Below are 17,107 nucleotides of genomic sequence, written 5' to 3' on the forward strand. Positions count from 1 at the left end.
TTTGTGGAAGGATTTTTAAGCAGCATGAGTGTAATTCAGATTAGTACTTGATTATTATTTCACTGTATCCCAAACTGTCTTCCCTGAACTTTTCCTTTGCATTGCTATTTACTGTACTTCCATAGCAGGACTCCCCTTTCCCTATATTATTTTTCCCTATCATCTCAAGAAGATAGTAACAAAACAGTAAGGTGTTTGGAGTAAGCCCCTGAGAAAGGAAGATAAGGTAGTCTAGGAGAATATCTGTTAGTATAAAAACAAAAATGTATTAGTTCGCAGCTCAAAAGCTGACGAAGGCCTTTTCTGTGGCTAGTTTAGCTGAACACTTTTAGTAGCAAAGATTTGGAAATCTACAGAACAGAAAAATACTGTACCGAGATTTCTTATGGTTTGTATCAGAGAAACAATTTTGCTGGAAGGCAGAGCTACACTGACATTACTATTGAACTTCTGCTTCTTTGGTCCACACAGCAAGCTCAAGGACTTCTTTCCCTCTCTAGTACTGCTCACACTGCAGAACCCTATACAGGGAACAGGAATTTGTTTCAAGAACATCCGAGCATGTCTGTTCAACTAGATGTATAAAACAATATATTTGGGGAGCTTACTTTTTCACTTCTCTGACCAAGTGGAGGAGTTGCTTCAAAGTATTCTAATCTTCAGATTTTCTGGAGCCATTTGAAATTTCCAAAAAGAAGTACTAATATAAGAAGTTTTAAGACTGAAAGAAGTGGAGGATAGTTGTACAGTTGTCGGTTCAAAATTGTTTTACAGTTTCTGCTACTGTCTTTATTTCTCTGTTACAAGAAATGCTTCGCACTTGTTTTGATCTGTATTCTTAGAAAAACAAGCATTCATTAACATTAAAGGCACTAAGTTTTAATAACAGCTTCAAAGAAACACAGTTCCCACACGTCGTATACACTTACCATACTTGTTATATTTAACCACAAAAAGTGTAAGATTTCACATAAAGCCTGTATCCATAAGAAAGAAGCTGCTGCTCATGCAGTGGAAAGTACAATCTGTACACTTAAAGTACTTCATAATAAGTTAAATGAAACTTCTATATTTTTCTAAGTTTTATTTTCCATAGTTCAAATATTTCTATTAGAATGTATATATGTCATTGATGAATGTTATCTTGGAAGTAGCACTTTACTAAATAAGCAGCTCTTGAAATGCCTGAATCTCTTGAGCTTTCAAGGCTTTTCAAAAGCATTCTTTCTTGCTCACACAGATTTGATGTGTTAATCAAGATAGACATTGCTTAACAACATGCTCCCTAACCCTGCCCAACATACGTCCTTCAGTTTCTCCAGTTTGCTTTACGTATTCTTTTCTATGAGCCATTTAGCCTTTTAAAAGACCTTATCAACTACGGTTATATAGCCATAAATTTGTTGTTTTGTTAGTATTTTTTTGTCCCATTCTACCACCTCTTCCCTCCTCCCCCAGAAATGGGATGTTTCCAATAATGGCTTTAGTAGTGTGATTTTTTCATGATAAGGAATAAGCCTATTCTGATACTCTTTAAGGTTGAGTTTTAGATTAAACAACTCCTACAGCAACTTGTATTAAAGTTGTTAAAATTGCAACTACTTTCTGAAACACAATAGACAATTTAGATTCCAGTCTATTAAGGAATTGAGAGGTCTGGCTGCAGTATTGGCAACAAGGGATTCAGGTTCCATCAAATTCACCAGTGTGTAACCACTACAACGCATCATTTGTGCCTTAGCATGGAAAAGTCATTGCTGACTTTCTGAAGAGTCACAACCCTGTAATAAGCAGAATTACAAAAAAAAAAAAAAAAAAAAAAAAAAAAGCCCTTTGTCATCCTTGAAATTCTGCAGCCATTGCAGATCAACCCAGAAATATCTGCTTCCAGCAGCTGACGCTTGTTCGTGAATCCACAAATGGAGCTGCACCAATGAGGCTGATCCAAGAAAACTTCTTCCAGAAACAGCTGGTCATTGTCATTCTTCTTGTCTTTTGGTCCAGCTGTACACAGGCGAACTTATACCTCTGCCAAAACTGTAGCAAAGCTTCTCAGTACTATCAAAGTTGGTGTAGAAAAGCTGAAGCTGTCCGGCAACAAGATGTCAAATACAAACGCATCTTGAAAAGAAACTCCACTTTTGGCAGTTTGTGGAAAATGCGTCTCCCAGAGGCAGCGTTAAACTCACACAGACATGTACTTGGATTCCCAGGGGCACCTGACAGAAGTCTGTGGATGCAATTGGTGTGTGTGTGTATCTATATGTATGCATGTGCATCTCTGATAAATTTTTTTCTGTTCATTATGCGTAATGTTTTCATATATTTTCTTAGTTATTCTGGGCGTCTTTGTTCTGTACTCTCTTGATGCTTTCCTTCTCTTGGTTGAGATCGTTAAACTCTCTAATAGTTTTGTTCGTTAGTTTTTGTTTCTTGAGTATATCTCTTGGTAAGACCAATGTTTTTAATGTTTTTGACTTTGTACAACATATTCTTCCCCCTCCTATTTCCTATTAGTCTTGCATGTTGTTAAGAAACTTAATATCACTACAGTAAATCTGTTAACTTCTTCCAGTTGTTTTTCTTACAATGTTTATTTCCTAATGACAAGGTACTTCATAATATTTGCATTTCCTCTCATTCTGAGCATCCCTTCAATTCATCTGCAATATTGTCTATTTTACCTATTCCTTGGAGCTTTCTATGTTCTAAAGACTCTGCTAATATTTTTAAACAGCAACAAAGCAAGGCAATTCATTTTGTACTTTTTCCTGAATTTTAGGGCAGAGTCTTTGTTTGACACAGCACGTGGTTCCCTGGTCAGCTTGTGCTTTCTGTTCTCAATTTCTTGCTCTTCACGTGCCTGGAAATGCTTTCTGTAAGGCTTGCTCTGTAAGTTCACAGAATCACAGAAGCATCTAGGTTGGAAGAGACCTCAAGATCACCTAGTCCAACCTCTGACCTAACACTAACCAGTCCTCTACTAAACCATATCACTAAGCTCTACATCTAAATGTCTTTTGAAGACTTCCAGGGATGGTGACTCCACCACTTCCCTGGGCAGCCTATTCCAATGTCTAACAACCCTTTCAGTGAAGAAGTTCTTCCTAACATCTAACCTAAACCTCCCTTGGTGCACCTTAAGCCCATTCCCCCTCGTCCTGTCACCAGGCACGTGGGAGAACAGGCCAACCCCCACCTCGCTACAGCCTCCCTTGAGGTACCTATAGAGAGCGATAAGGTCGCCCCTGAGCCTCCTCTTCTCCAGGCTGAACAAGCCCAGCTCCCTCAGCCGCTCCTCGTAGGACTTGTTCTCCAGGCCCCTCACCAGCTTCGTCGCCCTTCTCTGCACCCGCTCAAGCACCTCCATGTCCTTCTTGTAGCGAGGGGCCCAAAACTGAACACAGTACTCGAGGTGCGGCCTCACCAGAGCTGAGTACAGGGGGACGATCACCTCCCTCGCCCTGCTGGTCACACTGTTCCTGATACAAGCCAGGATGCCGTTGGCCTTCTTGGCCACCTGAGCACACTGCTGGCTCATATTCAGCCGACTATCCACCATCACTCCCAGGTCCTTCTCTGCCTGGCAGCTCTCCAACCATTCCTCTCCCAGCCTGTAGCTCTGCTTGGGGTTATTGCGCCCCAGGTGCAGGACCCGGCACTTGGCCTTGTTGAACTGCATGCAGTTGGCCTCAGCCCTTTGGTCCAGCCTGCAAACTTACTGAGGGTGCACTCGATCCCCTCACTCAGATCATTGATAAAGGTATTAAAGAGAACTGGGCCTAGTACTGAGCTGTGGGGGACGCCACTAGTGACTGGCCTCCAACTGGACTTGGCTCCATTCACCACGACTCTTTGGGCCCGGCTATCCAGCCAGTTTCTAACCCAACAAAGCGTGCGCCAGTCCAAGCCAAGAGCAGCCAGTTTCTTGAGGAGAATGCTGTGGGAAACGCTGTCAAAAGCCTTGCTGAAGTCAAGGTAGACCACATCCACAGCCTTTCCCTCGTCCACCCAGCGCGTCACTTTGTCATAGAAGGAGATCAGGTTCGTCAAGCAGGATCTGCCTTTCATAAACCCATGCTGACTGGGCCTGATCGCCTGCTTGCCCTGCAAGTGCTGCGTGATGACTCTCAGGAGGATCTGCTCCATGAGCTTCCCTGGCACTGAGGTCAAACTGACAGGCCTATAGTTCCCCGGGTCTGCCCTCTGGCCCTTCTTGTAGATGGGCATCATGTTTGCTAGCCACCAGTAGACTTGGACCTCCCCTGATAGCCAGGACTGCTGATAAATGATGGAAAGGGGCTTGGCCAGCTCCTCTGCCAGTTCTCTCAGCACCCTTGGATGGATCTCATCCGGCCCCGTCGACTTGCACACATCCAAGTGCCGTAGCAGGTCGCCAGCAATTTCCTTGTGGACTGTGAGGGCCACAATCTGCTCCCCATCCCCTTTCACCAGCTCAGGATATTGGGTATCCAGAGAACAACTGGTCTTTGCTAAAGACTGAGACAAAGAAGGCACTAAGCACCTCAGCTTTTTCCTCATCTCCTGTCACTAGGTTTCCCCCTGCATCCAGTAAAGGATGGAGATTTTCCTTAGTCCTCCTTTCCTGTAGATCACCCGAACCTGTTGCTTGCCTTCATGAAGGTCTTGTCCAAGTATTTTGTTTGTGTTTCCCCAGAAAATCACCCATAATGGACAAAGTACCTGTAAAAACTTAGTCTCATACAAGAAAACTTCAGGTTTTAAAGTTCTCTTTTCGAAGATGGCATCAGTGAGAGTTTTTAGCATAATTAAAAATCACTGTGCCATCAAAGTATGCATAATCTTCTGCATACTTTTCCTTTGAATATCTAAACTTTTACGTACCAGGGAAGGTTTTATCTTGATAAAAGATTTTTTTTTTTACAGTGAGAACAGTCAATCAGTGGAACAACCTTCCCAGGGACATGGTAGTGTCCCTACCACTGGAGATTTTCAAGATACAGCTGGACAGGGTGCTAGGATGGATGACAGGGTTTTACCGTCATGTGGTATTTGATGGAAAAGTACTACTTCCAAGTTGCATTTCATCAACCACTGTTTGTTTAATCTCTCCAAAGTGAATCAGACCCAGAGCCTTTTGGTAATTCATTTGTTTGACCTGAGTGTTGACTGTTTGCATTTCAGAAAATAGCTATAAAATTCCACTTCCATCCAAACAATATTTTTCTAAAATGAAAAACTAATTTTTCAGTGAATTGCTTTTATATACTCGTACAACTCTGATATTAAAAAAGTGTTAATTCATAGGAAGTTATAAAAGTTGTATAGAGTATGCACTAACGATGTGGCGCTACTGCATCTGTTTAAATAACTTTTTCTATATTTTAAACCTTTTTGTGTTACTTGCTAGCTCAATTAACTGGGCTGTCTATAAAGTGTTTTTACAAAGTATCCTGTATTTATGTTTTGCAATCACTGCATCAGTGCTTTGGTCTACAGGGGTGTTAGACATATGCTGCAATGGAAATACATTATGAATCAATCACCCCTTTCCAACGGAGTACTTAATGGATATTGATCGCTGTTCAGTCATGAATTGCAATGCATTCTATGATTTGAGGGTTGTTTGTCAAATAGTTTTTACAAATTACTATGCAGGACCTTGTATCACAGCTGGTGTAGTTTAAGGTTTGGACAGAGTCACTGTGAATGAAGCCCTGCTGTGAAATAAAAGTCAAAAGGCATCTTGGCATCCCAACCATTTCCTTGGGAGAAGATTACAGCCTGAGTATGTTGAACTTTATTGCCATGGGCCTCATGACAGTATTCAGAAACATGCATGGCATTTCTGTTAAAGAAACTCAGATGTGCTTAGACGCAAGGGATGGCATTCTTGTGTTTATCAGTATCTTGAAAAAAAAAGTTACACTTTTTTACTCCTTTGGGGTACAGTAAAAATCCAGCAAAGAATGTGTAATTTATGCACATAAAAATTGGGGTTCTTGATTTCCTAAACCTAATTTGTTATGGGAAGGAGGAAATGAGTAATCTAAATCCTAGACGGAAATGTATTTATTGAGAAAGAAAAAGGGGGTGGGGAGAGAGGAGCTCAAGAGCTCTTTGAGTAAAATGTTGCTTGTATTGGTTTGTCATGATCAGAAGTAAAATGAAGCTGCATGGAGAAAACGTGCTGCATTGTTAACTTCTTAACATGCAGAGTAAAGCAAAAGGAGACATTAAAAAATGGATAAAAGTTATCTGCATGTGTAATTGCATCTAAATTGCGTTAATTAAATTCTGTCCCTTCTGTGTTTGAAGGACAGATGAACCTATGAGAATTCAGGGCCAGGTAAAGCCAAATATGAAGCACTTTGTGAAATAAAGTACAGAATTGGTTCTCCTGCTGCCCTGAATGGCAGATTTACAACATCTTGCATCGCACTGTGGACATGCAAGGTTCCTTAACGAAGTGGTCCTTATGAAGGCTCATTGTCAGGCGGAAAGAACGCAATGCCAAAAGAAATCACTGAGGATTCTTCCAAGTTGGGTGCTGTTCCTTTGTCATCTGCTTTGGCTCCCATACTAACATACAACAGTCTCTCTGTCATGTAATGGTGACAGAGGATGAAAGAAGTATTAGGTCTGGCATAATTCGGAGTGCTGGCAAGCGCTGTCCCTTATGGGCTTTGTCTCAAATTACTGCTGTCAGACAGTGACTAGGTAGCAATCTGAGAAGTCGCTTTTCAAAAGATTACAGCATGATTTTAGTGAATGGTAAGCCTGGAAACAAGAGATAGTAAGAGTTTGTATTTTTGTTCTTATTTACTAAGAATCACTGCAACAGTATTTTAAGTAGAACAAAAGTTAAAATCTTGGGCAACAAACTTAAAATGTGCTAGGGTCATTTATGAAGACAGACTTGATTTTCTAAATTAATAATTTTAAGTTAATAATATATCCTTATCAAAATGAGAAGCTTTAGAAGTAATGAGAATTGAATACCCAATAAGCAGTAACATAAGGCAGTATCTTTCATGTTTCTATATTGTAGTTCTATTGGTAGATCAGTCCCCATGTTATCAGCTATATGGGTCTTCCAGGTACGTCTTCCCATCCTGTCTCTGAAGTCCCAGAAGAATTGTATCTAATTTAACAAAATTTTGGTTGTCTTAATAAAGTCAGATTTCACCTTTAGTGACAAAAAGAAAAGAAATATTTGATCTCATTATAAAGGAGAGCAGCAGTGAGCAGGGATGGTAGATTAGATTTACCAGGCAAAATTGCATATGAAGGTCAAGAAGAAAGTAATTGTACGTTAATTTTCACTGAAAAAGTAATTTTGCTTGTTATTTCAGTAAGAAGATTTTATCCAAAATGTAGTCAGAAAAAACAGATTATACAATTTCTTTTGAAGTTCATTATTAACTGGTAGTAATAAGTAATGTAATGACTAGTGACATATTTGCATTCATTTTAACAAAATGTCAATTAGAGTATTGCTCCAGAGGATGGATTTATTTGTAGAGTTAAATCTTACAGTTTAAATACTCTTAAAAGTTACACTGGAAATTCCAAATTGGTCTCTCTTGTCTCCTTTTTATCAAGGCAGCATATAATTATATTAGATATAAGCAGTATATTGTAAAATTAGTAGTTTATTTACTTAGATTTTTAACTCTACTGAGATTTAATATAAAGGACATTGGTCATACCATTGATCAACACGGAATAGGTATTCTTTTTTAATAAAAAAAACTACTTTTTAAACTACTATAGTCTAGTAGTTTAAGTGCTTCTTTCAAGTCAGAATGAGACTTTGTAGTAATGGAATGGAAATCTTGCCTTTTTCTATTAAGGAGAGTAGGAGATTCTAGTAGATGATGTCTGTAATATCTCTGTGGGTGTTTCTGAGGTGGTAGAGTATCTTTACTTCATTTGATAAATTTGAGTGGATCCTATGGTTGTGATAGACTACCATTTTTATAGTTTGATGGCATTAACATATTTATATATGGATGCAAAAAGTTTATTCAGTTTATCTGGTGAAAAGAAATGATTTATCTAAAATCAGCTCATTGAAATTAAATTCTAGTTTTGTATTAAATTAGAGTTCAACATGATGATCCTTACTCCTTTTAAAAAACAGACCTTTTTTTTTTTTTTTTTTCTTTTCCTAAACTGGACTGCTGAATTCTCTTACTGCTTTAAATGAAAAGAATAGTCTTTGCCTTAGATTTGATAGTCACAAGTATTTCCACAATATAAACTGTATTGACAATAAAAATGCTGAGATTCAGTAGAAATCTACCCACATAGTATAGCTGTAACAATAAAAATTAAATCCTGGCACCACTGAAATCATCTGGGAACTTGAAACGAGTATTATACCTGTAATTTGTAGCCAATGTACATAGTTTATGGTTACCTTACACATGCTGAGTTAGCAGTTCTTCTCTTAGTACTTTAAAAATACATGGAGCTCTAAATTTTCTGGCATTTTTTCATGATTCATTACAGCCTTAGTCACACGGAGTGACAAATGGTCTCAGTCTTCATGAAAATTGACAGCATCCAATAGTTCTCAGGAGGTGCAAGGCAGTATTGAGGGTTACTTCAGCAGTATTTTTAATAGAGTGTGTGTACATCATACTGTACTGGAAAAAAAAAAAAAAAAAAAAGGACCAAAAGCTGCCATGTTTAGCTTGTTAGTTTGAAAGCATTAATTGCATGTTGATTTCATGCAATTTGAAATGCATGTTGATTTGTAGGTAATTCCATTTATTTATAGTGCTGCTGCTTGTAAAGTGAAGTTGGGTCCTAAATTTTCAGCATACTCATATTTCTATAGATTATTAAAAACATGATGTCTGAAAAGCTTACTGTTCACAGCAGAGTGTGGCGTAGTACAGCCTCAACCTGTATTAGCTAGCACTTAATGAGAAAGACTATCAAGATGGATTTAAGAGGACAATTGCAGTTCAGTAGGAAACTCCAAATGTTACCAAATACTTAATATGTCTCTACCAGACTTTTATCATGTGATAAAGAGAAAGCAGAAATCCCTACATCTCAGTTGTTATTTACTGTGGCCCGTTCAAGAATTTATGTAGGTTTGTGCTTAACTGTTACTGTTTCACTCACTTCAGCTTGCTCTTGTAGCCAGTGGAACATCAACAGTAGTTGAATCTAAGCTTGCACCTTGAATAGCAGCTCAAGAAATCTTCTCCTCATGTGTCTTTTCGTGGCTGTTCATTGCTAGGATCAAATTGTGGAGGGCATTTCAATTTGACGATTATGTACTGTGTTTTCCAAACAAAAGTTCAGGTCAGTACTTGTTCTGAAATCAAGAACAAGTACTTGATTGCAGAATCAAGAAGGAGAAGAGTTACCTCTCCTTTGCAGTATTGGAAGCCTGAGGCACCTACCAGACTCCAGAAGCCATTGGTGCCTTCCTGTGTGCCACCAGACGCAGGCATCCAACCCAAGCAACCCAACTGCAACTTCTAGCTGTCATTTCTGCAATGTGATGATAGTATCTAACCGCGAAAGCTTTGCTGCATACTTAATCTGAGTAGAACATAACATTAAATCACGGCTATTATCAAAGTAAGTAATGTAAGGAAAATCATTTTGATTTTATTACTTTTTTTTTTTTTAATTCAGTTTAGTAAACAGTAAGTATAAAAAAGGTATACAAATTACTGTAACACTTCCGGTTTGCTATAGACTTCAGCAACTACCTATCAAAGAAATATGTGATCAGTTTGCCAGAATATACGTAAGGTTCTCACCTAACTTAGGTGTGGATTCAAAGCACTCTGCACATGTTATGACAGAAGTCCAAATTTCACTGTCGTTAGACATTGTTTCAAAGAAATTAATTTGCTGAGAGTATTTGATCCCTCCCCACCCACGTGTTTCAGCTTCATTGTGTGCAACATAAGGAAACAGCTCTAATTATAAAACAGCTATAATTATTTTACAGTATTTGATTTGTATACCTCTGTAGCAGTAGAAAGAGATATTTTTCATGATTGGTAAAGGTATTATTGTGGATAAAGCAGCTGGATTTCTTTGTTTCAAGAGTCTAAATTCATTAAATACAATACGACATTTCCAGTGCTTTGGTTTGCCTGTAATTGAGAGGCTGTGATTTCAGTGTAACGGCTCTGTTAACTGTGGCGTTCTGTCATGCTACTACAAGGAAGATGAATACTTGGTTAATTTTACTCTTCTCAAAACAGTGGTATTATATTTAATTCCAAACAGATCATTTTACACGCTCTGGAGAAGAAAATATATGTAGATAATACATTCATACTACAAGTCCAGGGGGTACTGCTGACATAGAATATGTGGAGAATTTCATACTTGCAAGAAGAAATGGAAAAATAATACACTATGTTGTTTATGTGGCTGTGATATATATCTTTGAGACATATGTTAGCTCTTGGTATATTGGATGCTCTCTTGGTGAAGATACATTGCTCAGTTTTAATAAAGATATTTTTATGTATATTTGGGGTAAAAGCCAAAAGCTCTTATAAATAATTTGAGCTAAAGGATTAAGTAGATATCTTGAAATAATCAGGATGGATCATTTGGTACCTGGTTATAAATAAGCACATACAGAAATAAGATATGCATTTCCTTGAAAACTGTGGAGTACTCCTAAGGGTTGTAAAGTCTGATTTTAAATGAGAAGTTTTCTTACAATTTGAAAAATACTAGCAGTATTTTTCGTATCTTTATATAAAAATGCAAATACACATCCAAAGTTCCAAATGGGGATTGGAAGTATGGATAACAATAGAAAATAACAATAGAAAATAATGCTGATATTGAGAATGAAAAGCAGTTGAGGCTATGTCCTTTAGTGTTACTGTTTTGACTTCGACATAAAATGATTCTGCATACAAATTTTGTGTATTCACATGTCAGAATCCTGAAAGGCATTAACATACATCAAGTTTTTCGGTGTCTACTTTTCATACTGCTTTTCTCTACCAGATTGGAATGTGTTAGAAAATCTGAGCAGCTGAACATCTTTTGTTTTCCGTGGACAGTTATTATACATGCATTCATACAGAGTTAGACAAGTTAGAGCCTTCAATAGCTCTATGCAAAGATAAAGCTTCTCATCTATAAACCTGTTGTCTACCTACAACATACACATACAAAATACACATGTAAGTAATTTTCTAACTGCCACAATGTTTGACTGTGTATATCCAGTGATATTTTGTTTAGCTGGGCTCTATTAATAGAAGCTGAAGTATTTATTATTGGAAGTGATGAAATGGACTTTTAAAATATGGGAAGAAAAATAGTCTTGTAACAAGCTTTTTAGTCTATGTTTTTAAACCTGCATTGCATAATCAGTCAGCAGCCATTTGAGAAGGAGCACCGCAGGTACTACAACTACCACCTCTATGATCATTGTTAACATAATTGTGCCAATAATATGGATTTTACATTTTTGCTATCACAGTTGGCTGGTGCCAAATTTTTCTTAGTTGTGTTCTAGAGAACTCCGAGGAGGAAATACAATGAGAAGAAGGCATAAATGAAAAGTCTGCCAGAGGAACACTTGAGATGTTTCAATTTTGGAATTTGGTTGAATGTTATGTATTGTTAATACATAATAAATGGGGTACCCATTGTAGGCATGAACATTAATAATATTGAATTGAGTTATTCAAATGGAAATGGTTAGCCATTCGTCATGCAGGGGCACAATGCTGATAGAGTTGTCATGTTAGAGCTATGTGCGCTGTTGTATTTTCCAAAATTAGAAAAAAGAGCAAATGAAAAAAATAATGAAGAAATAAAAAATATATATTTTTCAAACTCTTGATGAATATTTTTTGTTCTGTTTTTTGAAAGTCTTCAAAATTCAAGGAGCTTTGTTTTTAAATATTAAGTTACAGTCCAATTATTTCCAATTAAAAGACTTCCATGATAAAATTACTGTTTTCATCAGCACAATTACTGGTTGATTTACTTTGGCATACCCTTTTCAGCCTAGAGAGACATGTATGACACACTTGACAGTTGAATGAGGCATTCCAAGGCTGACAAGAGATGGTTTTTGTCCTCTTTTAAAGTAAATCTTGTGTCAAGCTGTAGTAGAGGTGATGATTTCATATTAAATAAAAGTCAATTTCTTTGTATAAATTATTTGAAAGTAAATTTTTTGGTCAGCACATCACTTCCATTTTCTAGTCAAATATGCTGTGGACCTAAATGGAAGCAAGCTACCTTTTTTTGTTTCCTTTTATATGTAAACTGTGTTGGTGAACTTGTGATTCAGATATAGGAATTTTAAAGAGGCTAATAAAGGTTAATAAATTCTTTAAATTTGAACAATCATAGCAAAACCTATCTAGCCAAAATCAAGGGAAAATGTGCACATGTATACACATGCATATATATATTAGTCTTACATTATTTCAAATGATTAAAAGATATCTAGGAAGGATAGTTATAGGGACTGCGTGAGGCAGAAATGAAATTATATAATGCAAAAAATTGAAAATGATTGCTAATTTCCTTCCTATGTTTCTCTCGAAGGATTGTTCGTCTTCAGAAGAATATAGCATTGCTGCAGCATTACTACCCCTGACAACTGCTTTCTATAGGGTAAGTTTTTCTTATTCTTCATTTAAAACCACTCCTATTTTGTGTAATTTTAGTTTACATATAGTTAAAAGGAAGAAAGTGATGACAGAAGGTGCATGATGGGTACGAACCCTTGTTCTAAAGTTGACTGATGTCACTGAAACTCTTTTACGAGGAAAGGTTGACTTTATTTTCTGATTTTAGTTCCTCTAATAATTGCCAAAAAGCGGTAAATTAAAAAAATGTATCTTTTGCATGGAGTATCATGTGTGTTGAAATAAGCCTAAATAAGTTTTGATTTCACCATCAGGGAGAACAGGCAGCTTTGAACATAGAATCATTAATTTTTTGTATAGACTTCTGGTTTCAATAGGAGTACTGAGATCTCATACCATCTCTCTCACAAAAAGTTCACTGACATCTTTTGTGTATTAAAATAGTCCCCTACCTATATTTAACTCTGAAATTTTTTACTTAGTAAGTAGTGAGTCCCCGGATATAAGAAGCATGATGACTTTTTAATGTTCCAGACCTGAATTAAAAATAAAGTAACCTGACTGTTGCTTGCAAAAGCCAGCTGTTAATGCATAATAGAAAAAGAATTTTGTTTTTCCCAGATCTAATCCTCAGGTTCAGTGATGGTCCCCTTTGGTATGTCCCATTAGATACAATTGTTTGGCAAATGTACTTATTTTGGTATAAAACTTAGTTATTCATACTAAACACATACTGATGTGTTTTCCAGCACATAAGATCAGTAGACAAACTCTGTAGTGATTAGTTACAATTAACAGTTTATAGGTTCTGTTTGGAATTCGAGTCTAAGTGAAACTTTTTGAAGCTTTTTTCAGCTTCTCTAGAGGTTTTCAGTATTTTATTTTAGACTGGAATGAGTATGCTAAGTGCCTAACATGAACCTGTGTATGAACAACAATCTGTATCAATATTCTTAAAGTAAGAATAATGGGTGACATTTTTCCACCCCCTTCAAATCTCCCTTTATAATATCTTGGAGGGATTCCTGCTGTACAGTTATTCTAAATGAATGTTCCTCTTTCCCTGTTCTGGGTAGAAGTTGTGGCCAATCCTGCTGCATTTCTTTTTTCCCTTGAGCTTCCTGCTTTCTAACATATTGATTAACAGTTTATAAATTTTCTATTCACTTGGTTTTTCTTTACAGAAATCTTAGAATAGTATATGTTTTGCTGCTTAAAAAGTCATATTGCTATTCTGTCTCTGGTAAGTCCAGAGGAATGTACAAGCTGAAATTAAAATCATTTGGGGAATTAATTGTTTTTATTAAAATGAATAGTGGCAAAACTGGTACGTTTGTACTATCAAACCATGTTATGGCATTTTCTGCTGAATTGCTTGTCAATTTTACTGAATTCCCATATACAGTGTTATTTATACACACATCAAGGTATGTTTTCTTTTCTGTAGGCAGCATACAGATATTTCAATACTGTCGCTTCAGTATGTAGAACTATCTTACCTCTGCAGTGTGATTGTCAATATGCTTTACAAAAATGTTGAAGTAGTGCTTAGAAGTATGTGCTTGTTTTCAGTGATGTTTTTGTTGTCAAAACACCATGTTTAATGCCAGAAGTGTATTAAATATTATTTCACCTGGCTACACTGAAACTACACAGTGTTCTTGGAAGCCAGGAAAAGACTGGAAGTGAGAATACAAGTTTTCATTTTTGTGTTCAGTTACTACAGAACTGATTTTCCAAATAAAGTTACCAGTAAGAAAGATTGTAATAAATCTAAGGACATTGTGGAATTGTATCAGTCAAATATATATTTTACCATTTGTATTTGCTGTAGTATTTTTATGGGAAATTAAGGGATTTCATTACAATACATGTAATTCATGTTACTTAAATTAAATAATGAAAAGAAGTTACACAACATCACAATTCCTTTATTAGAGATCCATTGTACATATGAAATACTAAATTTCAGGATGTGCGTTCATTTTAGTTATCTAACATAAAGGAGAGCAGTAATGAAACAATTACCTTTTCATCCTAAATAGCTTTACTGTACATGGGTGCACAAAGACAACAAGTGTTTGAGGTCTATAAATAAAAAGAAAGATGTATTTTCATGCGAGTCCAACAGATGAAACCAAGAAACTAAGTAGTAAGGAAACATATTGTTAGGGGTAATGTCTTTAAGGTTCTGGAACAGTCTCATAAAGTAGCCAAAGCTCTAGCATTAAGGTATTTAAAATATTCTTGGGAAAACAGTATAAAATAAATTTTAAGAAACAAGCTTGTGTCATCTGACAGGTCATGCGCTTCTCCTATTTTCTTTGCTTACATAATGATTACTCTAGGGTATCTCTACATGTATCTAATTAAAAGAACAAGAAATATCATGGCGTGTACAGCATGGTATCAGCTCTTGGGTTGTCTGTTGAAATTTAAGAATTCCAACTCTTGAAGTCTGGTGAGTGGCCTGTTGTGAAACTTGATTGGGCAGGATTTAGTCACAGAAGTACTCTAAGTCATAGCTGGCAGGATTAAATTCATGGACAAGAAGTCAGTACTGGCTACATATTTGTGGCCTGGAGAAATAACTTGAATTTTTCTAGAAAAAATGGTCACAATGCTATTTAAAAATTTTAGTAATTAATTTGAGCTGTTAGCAAAATGTGACCCACCAGTGACAGTGAACGTCTTGATGTGTACTTTTAATGTCACAAAAACAAACACATCTTTGCTTCTGGGTTAGGAAAAGGTTTTAGTTTACCATTAGCAATGCTGTTGGAATTTTGTTTAAAATTGAAACAATATAAATAGCATATCTTTATACATGAAGATAAAAGAATTTTTCCATGGATTTTGTTTGTTTGTTTGTTTTTGTTTTGTTTTGTTTTTGTACAGATGGCCCATGCTTATTTGGTATGCAGTCATTTCTTTCTGTGTATAAAGTAGAAATGTACTATTCTGTATTGCTGCAGTAAAGAGTTCTTCATCTACAAGTGGGAAGAAAGGGCAAGGTGAAAAAGATATTTCTGAATTTTGTTTTTTCTTTTATTACTTTGGGAAGGAAGACAGCTTCACAATTGTATAAGTGGCCTTGTCAAATTCACAAAATTTGGATATACCGTTTCAAATTATGTCTCTTTGTAAGGTGGCAAGCTGTAGTGTAGACTACACTGTATTGAAGGTTTAGTGTGCAGCGAAAGTGATGATCATTTGTAGGCACCAGTTTCACACTGTCCATTGGACCAACAGGCAGAGGAAGCAAAATCTCTTTTTCTCCCTGCTATTTCAAGCCACAGGCTGAGCCTGCTTCTTCATCTTCCCTCCCTTTTCAGCTAGGGTGATGTTCTCCAGTCTGATCACAGATTTGTTTGTTGCATCCTTCAACCACTGCAGAACCCGAATGTGCAGAATAAAACACAATAAAAATCTTCTGACTTTCAGGGAGTTTTTTTCAACATTTTATAATTAAAATTTCCTACTTGGACTGTCTGTAATCATGTGTGCTCAAATACAAGTAACCCGCTTGTGAATTACTGTTATTGAGCATTCAGAAGTGACAATTTTGACCACCTGTGTTTGATTATAGGAAATACCGTAATCAGAATACACTTCTCTGAAACCAAAGTTTGTTAGTAAAAATGTTGAGTGAACGACATACAGTATTTTATAGGTGTCTTCAAATTGCAGTAGCCAGAGCAGTTCATAATCACAACTGGTGGATTTACATTTCTGAGTCAGTAGTTAATGTTTTGATGTGCATAACTCGGATAGTGTTTATCTAGTTTTAGCAAAAAACAACAACAACAACAACAAATCTAATGCAGCAAGCCGTCTCATTGAGTGAATTGGGTGAATTACATAAAAGTTGTCACTTGTCCTTTACTGTAACATAGTGAGATGCATTGGAGACTGGTTCATAATTTTTACGTGACTAAATGATATGCTTCTTGGAAAGAATAGGGACTAGAATTCATTTTTTTTTGTGCTTGGAAACGAACAAATTTTGAATAAAATTTCAGTTGGATACTAATGCTAATTTTATTTTAGAATGTGCAGTGAAACACTGGAGAAATACACACACTAGGGCTTAGTGAAATCCTCAGGTTAAGGTATCGATTGGATGTTCTTGCGTGTCTGCCCATTTATTGTTTGTACTTCATACACCTAAGCCTTCCTCTACTGTAAAAGAAATAGAATTACATAAAATAGGAGGTCTGCTGTATTCAGTCTTTTAAAAAAGTCTACCAGAATTTGGTGAATCATTTATATAAAGCTTTTCAATATGTTACAAAGTATTTATTCAGGTCATCTTAGCAATTATGGTAGCATCATTTTTGAGAAGTTAGTGCTTATTGGAAGTGTTGGTTGGTTTTAATCTTCAAGGTAGTACAAAATCACAATTTAAGAAAAAAGTTTGAAATTAATGAGAAAATATGAAGTTGGAATGTTTGATGGAAAAAATGATGTATAGCCCAATTTTTTTCCATAGCACCAAATATATGCTC

General features: G+C 36.4%; 1 protein-coding gene across 2 annotated transcripts in view; it reads left to right on the top strand.

Moving 5' to 3' along the window:
• Nucleotides 1-17,107, top strand: part of SBF2 (SET binding factor 2) — a 251,265-nt gene that overhangs the window by 167,027 nt on the left and 67,131 nt on the right. For both annotated transcript variants that reach the window (XM_084288403.1, XM_084288404.1), the window contains exon 17: nt 12,556-12,624. In XM_084288403.1, coding sequence (XP_084144529.1) covers nt 12,556-12,624 — 69 coding nt within the window. The remainder of the gene's footprint in view (nt 1-12,555; nt 12,625-17,107) is intronic.

Source organism: Netta rufina (genome assembly GCF_964035555.1).
Source record: "Netta rufina genome assembly, chromosome: 5".
Classification (NCBI taxonomy): domain Eukaryota; kingdom Metazoa; phylum Chordata; class Aves; order Anseriformes; family Anatidae; genus Netta; species Netta rufina.